Source organism: Cydia strobilella, chromosome 12 (assembly GCF_947568885.1).
Source record: "Cydia strobilella chromosome 12, ilCydStro3.1, whole genome shotgun sequence".
Lineage (NCBI taxonomy): Eukaryota > Metazoa > Arthropoda > Insecta > Lepidoptera > Tortricidae > Cydia > Cydia strobilella.
Genome location: NC_086052.1, coordinates 7,443,732 through 7,458,057, shown reverse-complemented (window position 1 = coordinate 7,458,057; position 14,326 = coordinate 7,443,732). Strand labels below are relative to the sequence as shown.

The following is a 14,326-nucleotide window of genomic DNA, read 5'->3' as shown; positions in this document are numbered from 1 at the left end:
CAGAACAAATGTTACTATCACAGTTCAGCATTGCATTTTAATCATACTAGACGTGTTTTTGCTTCTTGTTTGACAAATTTAATAGACTATAAAGGGAATGTCTTCAAATAAACACAAATCAATTATCGTACATGACATTTACTTCTTTAGAACATCTCTAGTTTTGCGTTTAATATTTTTCACAAGCAGACTCAATTCAGCATCCTCTTTTGACTTCTTAGGCTCTGCTACCTCCGCCGGATTATCTGCTGGTCTTCTCTTCAGTTTCTCCTTGATAAGCTTTTCCATGTTCTGCGTCTTCTTATAGTTAGGATCAGTTGGATCAATATTAAAATGATGTGAATTATAAAGTGCAGAGAATCTCTGGTCATTCAAATCTATTTCGAAATCGGGTAACGCTTGTTTCTGTTCCAACATTTTCTGTTTTAGTTTCTTTTTCCGCTTGGATTTCTTTGTGCTGCTTTCTGCCTCTTGAATCTTCTTGAGACTGAAGTGTACTTTACCATCATCACCATCGTCTAATAAAAGTTCTAATTCTTGCTTTTGTTTTTCTTCTTCCTCAGTCGGCTCTGTTTCGGTCTCTGTTTGTTTCTTAGATTTTTTATGTTTAAATTCAGGTTTGTTAAACTCTTCGGCGAAGTAAGGATCGTTCATGTCAATGTCGGAGGGGACATCGTCAGAGTCTGCTTCTGACGAATGTTCTTTATCTTGCGCTTTCTGTTTGTTTAGTTTTTTTTGTTTTTTCTTATCTTTCTTCTTGTTCATTAATTTCTCGAAGGGCGTCAGGTTTTTGTCATCTAAAAACGAAAGTAACTAATTAGTCATCACATCAGTTTTTATTATAATATCGGTGTGAAAATTAAGAACACGCATTACGATTAATTTTATATTATGTAACAATTATAGTAATGGTTATACCATGTATAATTACCTATTTTGACATGTAACATTGGTGTTATCATAAATATTTGTATTGTATTTGATTACTCTTATCAGTAAATTAAAAACAGTTTAAATAAAAACTTATAAAAAAAAGATAAACCGACTTCAAAAAGGATGAAATAAAATATTATCCTTTTTAGGGTTCCGTGTTTAAGTATATGCGTTACCAACTGATATGTTTGAAGTCGGTGCCAAGCCAAATTTTAAACCATATATTCATAGGGATTTTGGTGCAATTCGATAAAGATGCGGCTATATAAGTATGTACGTTGGATTACCTAATGCAGCGTACTACGTAGGCGAACAACACGCGAATGCGAAGCGGCGCGGCACGGCGCCTTAATTAATCCTTTGATACCTATATAGAAGTGTCCTACGTGGGCGATCTCGTTGCGAACGCGAACGAATTGGGCCGGCCGCGCCGTGCCGCGTCGCTTCGCTTCGTGTTCGCGAGTGTTCGCCTATGTAAGACGCAGCGTTACACGACGACAATAAACGAACTTTCTGTACACCTCAGAACAGAACACACGGTTGAACCTTCTTGGCGCAGTTCGTACCATGCTTGTCGGCACGTTAGTGTAAATCTAATACGTTTTGTCGTCGTATTTTTTAAAGAGCATTTCTTACTAATTCTTAAAAAGTTATAGCACGCAAGTGTGGGATTGGGACTGAGTTATTTTCTGTCGCTTATCCAGAGGACTACATTTCAAAATATAAAACAATTCAAGGAACCTTCATGCAAAATTTCAGCTAAAGCGGTTCAGTTGTTTAGCCATGAAAAGGTAGCAAAGAGGCAGACATAATTGCTTTCACGTTTATAACATTTGTACAGTTGTAATGGGATTTATAGACATAAAGCTGATTATTTTTGACTGGTATTGTTACTACTTGGAGTACTTGGCTTGGCACCGACTTCAAACATATCAGTTGGTAACGCATATACTTAAACACGGAACCCTAAAAAGGATAATATTTTATTTCATCCTTTTTGAAGTCGGTTTATCTTTTTTTTATAAAAGTTTTTATTTTTCCATTTTTAGTTTTAAGACATTGTTAAGAGCGTGACGCATGAATGAAAAACATAATCATGTTTATCTGTAAATTCGTAAACTTTATTAAATAATCAGAATTTTCCTCGAGTCCGTCTGGGAAATCATTCCTGTCAGTAAATCCATTCTCCGCCCCGCCACTGACCCAATCCCTCAAACCCCCCGATCACTCAACCTCACAGCACATCAACCCCTGATCACTGAACCCCTCGACCCTAAACCACCAACCCTTCAACCGCCATTCCCCGACCCCTAACCCTAACCCCCAATCCCTTAACTCCCAACCCCTCAGTCTCCGACCCATCAACTCACCTCCCCTCAACCCCCAACCTCAAACCCCCCAAACACTAATACCCTCTACCTTCACCTCTCAGTCTCTTTGGTTGTTTCCAACACTACCTACATCAAAAATCATAATACACATACGAGGGAAGTTATCAGTAGCCTTACCACGAGTTTGACATTGATATATTCGCTATCGTGTGCGTAACTTACTGTTTATGCATCTCTCTCGTACTGGCGTATTAGTGTACAAAGTAAGTTACGAAGAATATTTAGTGCCAAACTCGTGGTTAGGCTACAGTTGCACTACATCAAATTGGTGGTATTGGTGAGGAAATGCTTGAGTTACTTTAGAAAACACCGAAATTACCATACACGTGCCTTTAAAAATTGAGAAGTTCCCTCAATTCCACACGGATTCCATCATCAGATCAAAACCAAAAATATTACGAAAACACCTTGGAGAGGTAACTTCTTTCAAACAGAAAAAGAATAACTCAAATCGGATCATGGGTGCCGGAGTAATCACTGAAATCATTATCATCAAAACAATCATCATCATCAGCTCCACTTCATCAAATTGGTGGTTTTCTAGAAAAAATGATCAAGTTGCTTAAGAAAACGACCAAATCACCTTACATGTGCCTTTAAAAATTGAGGAGTTCCCTCAATTCCTCATGGATCCCATCATCAGAACAGCACCAGATTAATGTGGAATCACCTTGGTGGTAGTTCCTTTCAAACAAAAAAAGAATTGTTCAAGTCGGACCACGGGTCTCGGAGTAATCGCTGAACATCCTACATTAACAAAATCATCATCACTATCTTCAAAACAATCATCATCATCAGGTCCACTTCATCAAATTGGTCGTTTTCGAGAGAAAATGCTCAAGTTGCTTATGAAAACAACCAAATCACCATACATGTGCCTTTAAAAATTGAGGAGTTCCCTCAATTCCTCAGGGATCCCATCATCAGATCAGAACCAGATTAATATGGGACCAACTTGGAAGTAGCTCCTTTCGAACAAAAAAAGAATTACTCAAATCGGACCACGGGTCTCGGAATAATCGGTGAACATACATAAAAAAAAAAAAATAGCCACAACCGAATACAGAACCTCCTCCTTCTATGAAATTGAAGTCGGTTAAAAAAACGATATCTCGAATGTACGCCTAGCAGGGCGCCTAATGTGCAATTACGACACGATACTTAGTCCAGGGTTCAAAGCTTCATGCGGCTCTTTACAAGTACAATTGGGATTACAAAAGGCTATTGAAGAATTCTGAGGCCCTTAAATCGGACATGTAGGGCTCTTCTTAAAATCGGTTATTTCTACTCCAATTGGCTTTTCTCAAATTTTGTCGCCAGGAGATAGCCTAAGCTCCCGTCTTTGTATTTCAGATATTAAAATGACACTTAAATTGTCAAATTTACTACCAAAACTGTCCGTTGAACTGGGTTATTTAAATGAAAAATAGATAATTTCATACTTTGGTTAATTTTCTTCTTGACGAGTGCCTCCGCCTTGTCCTTGGCCCCGAGCCCCCACGTGATCTCCATCTCCATGTCCTTGCTCTTCTTGCTCTCTTCTTTCTTGTCGATCTCTTCTAGAAGCTTCTTGTACTTCTGGATGGGATCCTCGTCGTCGTTGTCTGACTGATAGTCGTTCGCCTCTTTTTCGCCTTGCGGTGTGTCCTCATCTGATTTAAAATGTAAAATCTTAGTAAAACCACAGAATAAGTAATAGTATTATCATACAGAACGACCACGCACCGCCCCGCCCCGATTCGAATGACCTCGCCCCGCGACAGCAGATTGACGACCGCTTGCCGACCGCTCAGTACTGTTTTTAAGCAACTTACTCACACACGGTCACACAATGGCGTGCGCGTGTACAGACATAGAAACGCAAGTGATTTTTGTTGTATAGCGTGTCCGCCCTGTGGTAAAACCTTGTATAAACATCACCTCGTTCACTTTGGGGAATAATTCAAGGATGGCAACAATAAATTCTAATGTTTCAAATTTGCACAACTTTGGGAACAAATTAAATTATTTTATTAAACATTTTTGTTTTTTTTAAGTGGTCACACTACTTTATATAAATTACTAGCGACCCGCCCCGGCTTCGCACGGGTGCAATGATGATGTATTATACATGTACCTTCCTCGTGAATCACTCTTATCTATTTAAAAAAAACCGCATCAAAATCCGTTGCGTAGTTTTAAAGATCTAAGCATACATAGGGACAGACAGAGAGCAGGAAGCGACTTTGTTTTATACTATGTAGTGATAAACTGAAATAGATGGCATATATTAAAATCAAATTAATTTCAATGATTAGTCTGATATATGAAGTTCCCTAGAATCCCAAGTGTTTCCGTTTTTATTACAGTTTCAGTTTAGTGTTTTAGTATTGAAATGAGTGGTGGAAGTAGAAACATACCTTCGTCCTCGCTGTTGGAGGCCAGATAGTCCCTGAGGCAGTCCGGGTCGGCTTGGCCGGCGGCGGCGGCGGCGGCGGCGGCGGCGAGCAGCGCCTCCGCGCGCGCGGGCGCCGTCGCGTCCCACGTCAGCTCCACCTTCATCGGTCAACAACTCTTTATTTACAAGCTATTCTATCTCAATGGAGCACTGAGGGAAAATGAAAAACTACTAGAAAAAATATTGTTCTTAGGACTCACGGCAGATTTTGGAGATGAAAGAATTACATTAATGTATAGATAAAGTAGTATAAAAGTATACTTCATGTTAAAACGTGTTCACCATAGTATACTTGCCGCAAAACTAAGTGGCGAGTCAGATCGTAAATCATCGGAATCACTCGTATTTCTTATGCACGTGCACGGCCTTTTGGAGCGGGACTGTCATCAGTAGTGCAGTTAGTATTAGTTAGTTATTGTACCTACGTGTAAAAGGTATGGTGCCTGACTTTTATTGCCCGATTCGACACTTGGTGCTGCGTCAACTATAGTGCAGGTTATATTAATATTGAAAATTTAATATGCCTAAACCATCTCAGTAATAATGTGTAAAATATTATCAACAGTTGTTATATTATACCTTAGCCTGCTGCAACGCCGTCGTTGTGAACAGTCGCGGCTTGTATTTCGACAAGTCCGGCAGCTGGGTGCAAGTTTCCCGCGGTTCCTGTAATAAATTATCAAGTTCGCACTTAAACTATCGTGAGACATATTTCAAAATATTTATCAGTACGGTTTCACCCAATCAGCCCATCAGCGCATGCGCAACGAGTGACGAGGCGGGCGGCGCGGGCAGTGCACGACGTACAACCGCCGCGGACACTCGTGCCTGAGGATGGATTCCCAAAGAATCCGAAACATGTCGCCAAAAGCGACTAAAAATAACAGTGAGTAAAAACCGTACTGATAAATATTTTGAATTATCAAGTTGTTTCAACCCTCAGAACAAGAACGAAACAGCATGGGAGCAAATGAAGACTAATGATGGATGTTAGAAATTAAATTCTAATGGTGACACGTGCACGCTTTACTAGCTCGAGTGCCTCCTGGGAGGTTTTCTGATATGTGTTTCAGTGTTTTCATTGGCATATCCACGGTGCGCGCAGGCAGCCTTTGAAAACACTTCCACATCACTATTTCGGATCGTTTTTTATTTGCTAGATATTTTAACGGACAACTATATTTAAATATTAATTTCGAACGGCAAAAGCCGTTAGAAATTGTTTTTCAATATAGTCAGCTAAACTGGGGTACAAATTTAACAGCAAGCCAATGTCTTGGAAATTTGCTTTTGCCGTAACTGTCAAAAAGCAACGGCGTGGTGGGGGTGTGAGAGAGAGAGGACGTGTGTGCTAGACAAGGACAAAACGAGCGACAACAGGTTTGCCACTCAATTGTATATTTAGGTTCAGAATATCGGTACAGTTGTTTAATAAGTTATTGTGCGCAATATGTATTTAGTAGACATGTGTAAGTAATGCGCGTAATATCACAAATGAGATATCTCTCGAACGCGTAATATGCCATTACGTATCACACGGAAAAATCAACCATTACTTCATGTATCACTCATCACGCGAGCCGAACGCCCCGCGCCGAAGCGCGCGTAATGGTTTCAATTCCAGATAAATTCCATAGATTGACGCGCCGATATGAATGGTCAGTTCAACTCTATACACAGTGCGCGTAATGTATAATGCCAATTGCAATAGTGTCATCACAGTTAGTTGTTTGCCCAAGCCATGCTTTGTTATCTCGCTCGCACTCGCACTCAGTAATCGCGCGCTCTCGCTCTGCGATTCTTTCGGCTATCTTCGGAAGACTTCGGGTCGGGCCGCTCGGCCGATTGCGTTTAAGTTGTCGCAAATTTCACTAATATTCTTACGAATATGATTTTCTGCATCTGCAATAAATTTAAAACTCTAGTGGGTCCGCGTAGAGCTTATAATGTTTTCTTATAGTACGAGAAGGATGCGGCTAAATCAAGTAATTTGTTTGAGATTTTGAATGTGACGAAAACAAAACCGTTTTTTAATATTGTTATGATTGTTATGAAATTTTTGGTTGACTTTCGCGGTTCGCGGCAAACTAAGTACGAGTTACTTGTTTATCCTTTAATTTAATTGTGAATTAGTGCGTACCGTACCGAGACTGAGTGTAGAAATTAGATTTGTGTATATGTACTGTTTGAACACATTATAAATATACTTAAATGTAATTGTAAATAATAGTAAAATAATTATAGAAGTTTGCCAGTCCTAAGCCTGGAGTTCCATTTTATTTTGGTAAAGTATGAAGGGAAATCAATTTGAATGCAGGTATGGTATATCTACCTGCAAAACTTACATACATAATTAATTACATACCTGTATCAGTGTCATATAAATTTTATGCAAAGAATAATAAATTATGCATATTTTATGATTTATAAGAATTAACAAAAAATCTTTCACATAGCGGTGACAAAACGCAACGCGTAATAAATTAAATAAATCGATCGGCGATACGGATTACGGATAGGTACGAGACGCGCTAGTCACTAGAGTGCTGTAATGCGCTGCGTAATGTAGGAGATGCTGTAATTTGACCATCACGCGCGCGCCGGAGCGCTGTTTCACGTTCGGGTCATGTTTCGAGTGATGAGTGATGTGATATCTGAGTGTACTATTACGTTTTCGAAAAAGTGATGTGATATAGCATTACTTTTTGGAGCACTGTTTCGCGCATGTCTAGTATTTAGTTTGTTTTGGTAAGATTTCGCCTTTTAAAACGTTTCGCTTCGATATTGCGTTAAGGAAACTGAGACACACTATTAATACTGCGGCGTCGATTACAGCCTATCATGGTTATGTGTCCTCGGTGCTAAATTATGGATTGCTACTTTGGGGTAACTCCGTAGATGCCGAAAGAGGCCTCCTGTTACAAAAGAAGTGCATTCGCGCAATAATGGGAGCTTGGGTACCCGACAGTTGCCGACCACTCTTTAAGGAATTAAACATACTACCATTACCTTGCATGTACATTTTAAAAGCGGTTCTATTTGTAAAAAATCGCCCAGACATATTTAAAATGAGATCCGAGTTCTTCTCAGGGACTCAGAGATCTCAATATCAAAATCTAATATATCAGCCAAGATGCAACACGGCTATATACAAAAATAACGCCTATAATATGTGTATCCTACTATACAACAGTATGCCTGTCAATTTAAGAAGTCTAAACACAACTGAATTAAGGAAGAAAATGACAAGCTTTCTATTAGAACATTGTTTTTATAGTGTCAAGGAGTATATTGACCACAATAATGCAAATAATTAATATTACATACTTATAATAATCCAATTCAATATAAATTTTATGTAACGTAATGATAATCTACCAATGTGATGTAATGTATTGATACTAGTCCAAGTGAAATCTATTTATCGTAATTGTTATTGCATGCAGTATTATTTGTTAAGTAGGTACTATAAAATTTTCGCATCGTTTAATCACGATAGAATACTGTTCAATATTCTACAATAATATCCTGTAACTAAAATTAAGTGTTCTTGCAAATAAATGATATTGATTGATTGATACTAGCTATACTATTCTGAAACCTTTATGATAAAGCTCAACTGGTCAAACGACTCCGTCTGGTAAAAAAGCGCATTTCGAGCCATGTCGCACTGCTCTGGTACAGTCGTCATCAGATATAACGGAGCTGCCAAGTCGCTCAAAAATTTCTGATTTACTATCTTGATAGATTAATGGACTCTTTGTTCAGATATATGTGAACAACATGGCCGCTTCGATATAATTATCTGATCGCGAATGGCGACTGTACTCCATGCTGTCACACTCGCTGTACAGCTTGTTGCCTTTGAACTTTGCTCTGATAATTAGATTAAGGTAACATTTGTAAAACTTGACAATATAAAAGTGCTTGTTGGTTGCTAGGCCTATTTGAATAAAGTATATTTTGACTTTGACTTTGAACAGGTTTTATATTGCCACACTATTTTGAACCCTATTTCTTTATTATAAAACTCACCAAGACAAACGTGCGTTTGGACAGCTTTCCATATCGTGTCACGCTATTTTGAACCCTATACATGTAATAAAGTTCACCTGATCAAAAGTGAAGTCATCCGGTATGAACCTCATGTCGAGTCGTGTCGCACTACTCTCGTACTCCATGCCGTCGCACTCGCTGTACAGCTTGTCGGCGGTGGCCACCGAGTCGCACTCCACCACGGCGTAGTAATACTTCAAGCGGTTTAGCTGGTAGCGGCGTAGTTTCTCCATGTGGTATGTTGATCCTGGTGGCAATATTTTGAAAATATTAGACGGAAGATACTCGTGAAAGGATCGCTAACTGCAGTGCAGCAGGTATAGTGCGCGAACGATTAGGCGGATCTAAAACGAGGCGCCGGAAATTTCCTTGCCCGGCGGCTCTTTCAGTGTGGATCCGTGTGAATGATTCGCTATAGCGGCGCATTCGCCAGATCTGGGGGCACCTAATGAGGTTTTTGATCCTTGATATGTAGGGGTCCACTGCCATAAATAATATTTGTGAAAAATGCCAAAAGTTAAGTGTTCCTTAAAAAAGGCAAACTTTGATTAAAATGAACTATCTCAACATTAACACTAATAATAATAATTAGCAATCCTGACGGAAATGAAAATCCAATGTCGTTTATCAGCCATTTGCCTCCAGCGGATCCTTAGCTACTTTGGACACGTGGCCAGACGGGAGCCGGACAATCTTAAAAAGCGCATTATGGTTGGCATGGTGGATGGAGGACGGGGTAGTGGACGTCCACCAACCCGCTGGGTAGGCACTGTAGAGAAGGCCTGCCAGGGATCTACACAGGCGCTTATTATCAGGACGGCGGAAAATCGTGCAGAATGGAGAGGCTTGGTGCACAAAATAACTACCCCATGTGGTCGCCCTCAGCCATGAAGAAGAAGAAGATAAGGTCTATCAAATCTAATATCTCCTTTATAATTATTTGATAGTTTAACATTTGTGTAGAAAACGACAAAATTTATCAGAAGTTTGCTAAATTGTATTATTAAGGTGGAGGGAATTTACTAACCTTCCTCATTTCCGCCGTCATCAGACAAGCCACTGTCTACCTCGCGTTGCTCAGTGAGTTCGATGGGACCTCGTACCTCTTCCTCTTGCATGCGTTTTAGACCATACTCAGACGGATAAATCTGCAATAGAAACCATTATGAATAATTGTATGATTTTTATTTGAAAAATACCAACTCTAAATAACCAAGTCTTCCATCACTGAAAAGAATCTAGTACTTAAGTAATAAATAAATAAATAAAAATAAAAAAGCCTTTTATGTCTGGGATGAAACTTAATCTAAATTTTTCTAAATGTCTAATATCTAATGATCACTCCAGAACCCTCCTAAGAGGTATAGGCCTCTTCCAGAATCTGCCATTTTCTTCGGTCTTGGGCCTCCCATATCCAGTTGGCCCCCACTGTTTTAATTATGTCGTCCGACCATCGTGCCAATGGCCGTCTTCTCTTCCTCTTTCCGTCTGGACCTTTCCAGGCCGTTGTGTGAAAAGTCCACCTCTCGTCTTGGAGTCTGGCAACATGGCCAGCCCATCTCCATTTTTGTTTCTGGGCCTGGCTTAGTGCATCTATAAGCTTAGTTTTTTCTTGGATTATGGAATGTCTGATCTTGTAAATTTTTCTTATTTTAAGTATACTCCGTTCCATGCCCCTTTGGCATGAAACTATGGTCCTTTTGGCCTTTGAAGTGAATTTCCATGTTTGGCATGCATAGATCATTGTTGGGAGTATGCACATATAAATTACCTTCTTCTTAAGCTTGATAGGTAGGTCGCTTTTTAGGGTTTCTTTTAGACTCCAGTACTTATTCCAGGTGTTTTTAGTTCTTCTCTCAATTTCCTGTTCGTTTGCATTTGGGTTGAAGCTTACTTGTTTTCCCAGGTATATGTATTGGTCGACATACTCTATATTTTCATTTTTTATAGTTATCTGATTTTTGTTGCTATTTGACATAACTTTAGTTTTGCTATAATTCATTTCAAGTCCAACTTTTTTGCTCTCTATGTTCAATGTGTCCATCATATATTCTAAGTCTTTACTACTTCTTGCAAACAGGGCCAGATCATCCGCAAATCTTAGATGTGTCAGGTTTTTTCCTCCAATATTTATGCCAAGTGATTTCCAATCTAGCTGTCTGAAAACTGATTCTAGCACGGCTATAAAAATTCTTGGGGATAGTGGGTCTCCCTGCCTTACCCCTCTCTTAATGGGAAATGATGGGCCAATTTTGTCAAGTTGTATTTTGCTGGTACTATTCATGTAAATCTTTTTAATTACTGCTATGTAGGTGTTGTGAACTTGTTGGTTTTCTAGTGTTTCCCAAATGGCTGAATGTAGTATGGTGTCAAAAGCCTTCTTGTAATCAATATAGGCTATAAAGTGGTGTGTTGAATTCTTGGTGTATTTCTATGATTTGTTCCAACGAGTGTATGTGGTCTACTGTTGAAAAAACCCCGTCTGATATGATATTTGGTATCAGTCCAAAGGCGCGATGTACTAATTGTCGACGATCCGAAACTCACAAGCGATATTGAACCCTTAAGTCTAAGGAGAGAGTATTTGCCTCCTTGTGTGTGTTCTACCGCTTGTACAATGGGCTGTGCTCTGAAGAATTGTTTGACATGATGCCAACAGCCGCTCTCTATCACCGCACAGCTAGCCATCGGCAGGGTGTTTATCCTCACACCCTAGATCCAAGATACATATAACTCAATGTCCGGAGTCAAATTGGTATTTTTCCTATTCATATCTGTATTCCTAGCATGTAAGTGAAATGTGAATTGGTTTTATACTGTAAACATACATTGTTTTCAATAAATAAATAAATTAAATGAAGAATAAGATTCGAGCCCTACACCCCAGCAGGGGATGACAGGAGAAGAAAAAGAAAAGACAATATGATATGGCGATATTAAACGTTAAAACACTAAATATTTGATTTTCTATCATGCTTTGTTTTGATGTGTCATGTTGTTTTTTCATCTTGTTCGCACTTGTGCAAGCGATATTGTGAACCATTTCGTTCCGTCCGTTTCCTGTTTCACTGTCAAGCGCTCTCCAATCCTGCTGAACTAAAGAACCTAAAGATCGATTAAGAGCGCGCAAAAAGATTTAGTTCCTTTCGGTCCTTCACGGGATTTTATTCTTAACAGTTCTTAGTTCATGACCGACTCAAGCCTATTATGATACCTACTGTTATTTTATAGATGATGCCTCCCGGGGGTACGAAAGAACTGAGCAGCACCATGATGTCTGCTGCCTTTATGTTGTCCCAGTCCATGTTGCAAATTGCTATTCTGAAAATTAAAACAAACACTTCAATTTTGGGTAAGGACCAAACTAAACTAAAATAACAATATGTGGTAAAAAACCACTATATTTCAAGTAAAGCAAACTTAAAGACATATAAACCAATGCTGATTTTTTATTTTAATTTTTACAATGGAAGGATTTGGTGGATTTTAACAACACACTTATCATGAAGTAGGGAATGCAAATCGGTTATAACCGTAACTGAAATAATTGGTAAGACCAATTATTTTGACAAAAATTCATAACTGATTATTGGAAACTCGGATAACTGGTTATGGTTATTTGTTTATGACCTAAATCTATGAATTGATCTTCTAATGACTACAAAATCCTGCCCTTTTGGCTGTGACTATAACTTTTGTCATACATGTACTTTAATAGCGAAATATACCAAATTTACTTACCTTATTTTTTTTTTTTTTTTTTCTGGTTTTTATGGAGGCTTTGGACACTCTAGGTGAAATGAAATATTTTGAGTGAATGTTGTACCACATCCAAGGTCATATTTTCACTTTTACTATATTTTATTAAAAAACGAAGACTACTCACATTCCCTAATATGGTACTTTATTTTCGTAATTTTTTGATAACTAGGTTGTAGATTTATCATTTTTCATCGAAAATAACCGTAACCGATTATCGGCTATTTTTTGGCCATAACCAAAACCAGTTATGAACTTTGATCAGTTATTGCATTCCCTATCATGAAGTGTTGTTGCCGCCATTTGGTGCAAGCCAGAGGTCAAAAATGCTCACCAATTTTTGCCCTCTTGTTGGTGAGACAAAAAAGTTATTAACAGCCATACCAACCTTTTAGTTGACTCCTCAGTGGTCTCTGCCTCTGCATCCAGTTCCCCCCACTCATGTTCCACCTCACTCTCCCCCTCCTCCTCACTGCTTTCCTCATCTGAGGAGCTGTCTGTTAAAAGGACACCTGCAACAACCAAGAACATAGCATTTGACTTATATTGACCGGGATATAGACCGTGAATATAAGTCTAGTGAAACTAACCGTGAATCATTCAAAACTCTAACATAGCATTTGGTTTCTTCATCATGTGTGGAGTATACTTATTTTTGTTGTGTTTTATTTCATAACACAAAGCAGTTACAGAACACAAAACAAGTTGTTTTAACTGTAATGGACCTAGAATACTTTTTACTGACTATGGGGGCTAAGGGCATGAAATGAGGGTTGGAATGTGTTAAGCAGGAAGGGTTTGAAGGGTGTTTGGCATTTTAATCATTTCTTCAAAGACAATACTGTGGGCAGAGGTTATATCGGTTAAAAAGCACTACATTTCAAGTAACACAAATTTAAAAAATCATATAAACCAAAGCACAATGATTTTATACTATAATGTTTACAAGGGGATTCATTTGATGGAATTTAAAACACATCATAAAGTATGTCTACTACTTAACATCTTATTTAACAGTTAAACAGCGTCATTCGATATTTACCTTCACCTCGAGCATAATCAATGTCTAGATCCAACAACCTCTCTTTAGTTTTCGGGTTCAATTTGCCTCGCGTTAGTTTATCATTCTGAAACTTGGGACCAGCATCGTCGTTCTGATCATCGTCGCTCTGTGGTCGTTTGACGAACCTTCCTGGAGTAGCTTCGTCCTTTTGAGACTCAGCACCAGTTTCGTCCTTAACTTCCTCATCTTCAGACTCGGAACTTCCTTCAGACTCTTCCAATTCATAGTATTTCCTCAAATTTTCCGTTGAAGTCTCATTTACAGGTCTTCCTCTCTTATCCACGGTATATTTCACTTTAAACTTAGAGTCATTGAACATAGACTGAAATCGTTTGTCGATTTTAACCTTCCTTTCATGTTTAGGTATTTGTCTGTAACGTGGATCGTTCAGATATTTTGCAAAACGACTGTCTTTGAGTATATCACCCATGATTACCGTAGAGTAAGTAGTAACGATGGAAATATTACAAAAAATCAATGTTTTCTTCTTTATCCGAATCTTCAAAAATCATAACCTAAAATCATCCTAAAATATATTGAAACGTCAGAAAAACGTGAACCAAGATACCGTGCTCCTTCCTATATACGCAATATATTATGCTACTATTGTGCAGAGTAACATATTTTTTTTGCCTTTAGTCAAATTTCAAGTAAAAGCAGTTTTTTTTTCAAACTGTGTAGTTAAAT

The 14,326-nt window shown here is 38.6% G+C and overlaps 1 protein-coding gene across 1 annotated transcript; it reads right to left on the bottom strand.

Annotated features, from left to right (window-relative positions):
- Positions 1-118: 118 nt before the first annotated feature.
- LOC134746003 (ESF1 homolog) lies at positions 119-14,175 on the bottom strand. The gene is made up of 9 exons (XM_063680168.1): positions 13,619-14,175; positions 12,965-13,088; positions 12,036-12,138; positions 9,845-9,965; positions 8,874-9,064; positions 5,341-5,427; positions 4,724-4,859; positions 3,767-3,976; positions 119-797 (listed from the first exon to the last, which is right to left on the bottom strand). Exons 1-9 carry the CDS (start codon positions 14,067-14,069, stop codon positions 139-141), a joined length of 2,082 nt encoding a protein of 693 aa, XP_063536238.1. The 5' UTR covers positions 14,070-14,175; the 3' UTR covers positions 119-138.
- Positions 14,176-14,326: the final 151 nt, after the last annotated feature.

Excerpts from the sequence above, each read along its gene's own strand:
- LOC134746003 (XM_063680168.1), bottom strand. The coding sequence starts at position 14,069 with ATGGGTGATATACTCAAAGACAGTCGTTTTGCAAAATATCTGAACGAT. Across the intron at positions 9,966-12,035 it reads GCATCATCTATAAAATAACA|ATTTATCCGTCTGAGTATGG; the intron begins GTAGGTATCATA and ends TTTCTATTGCAG. Across the intron at positions 9,065-9,844 it reads TGACGGCGGAAATGAGGAAG|GATCAACATACCACATGGAG; the intron begins GTTAGTAAATTC and ends TATTGCCACCAG.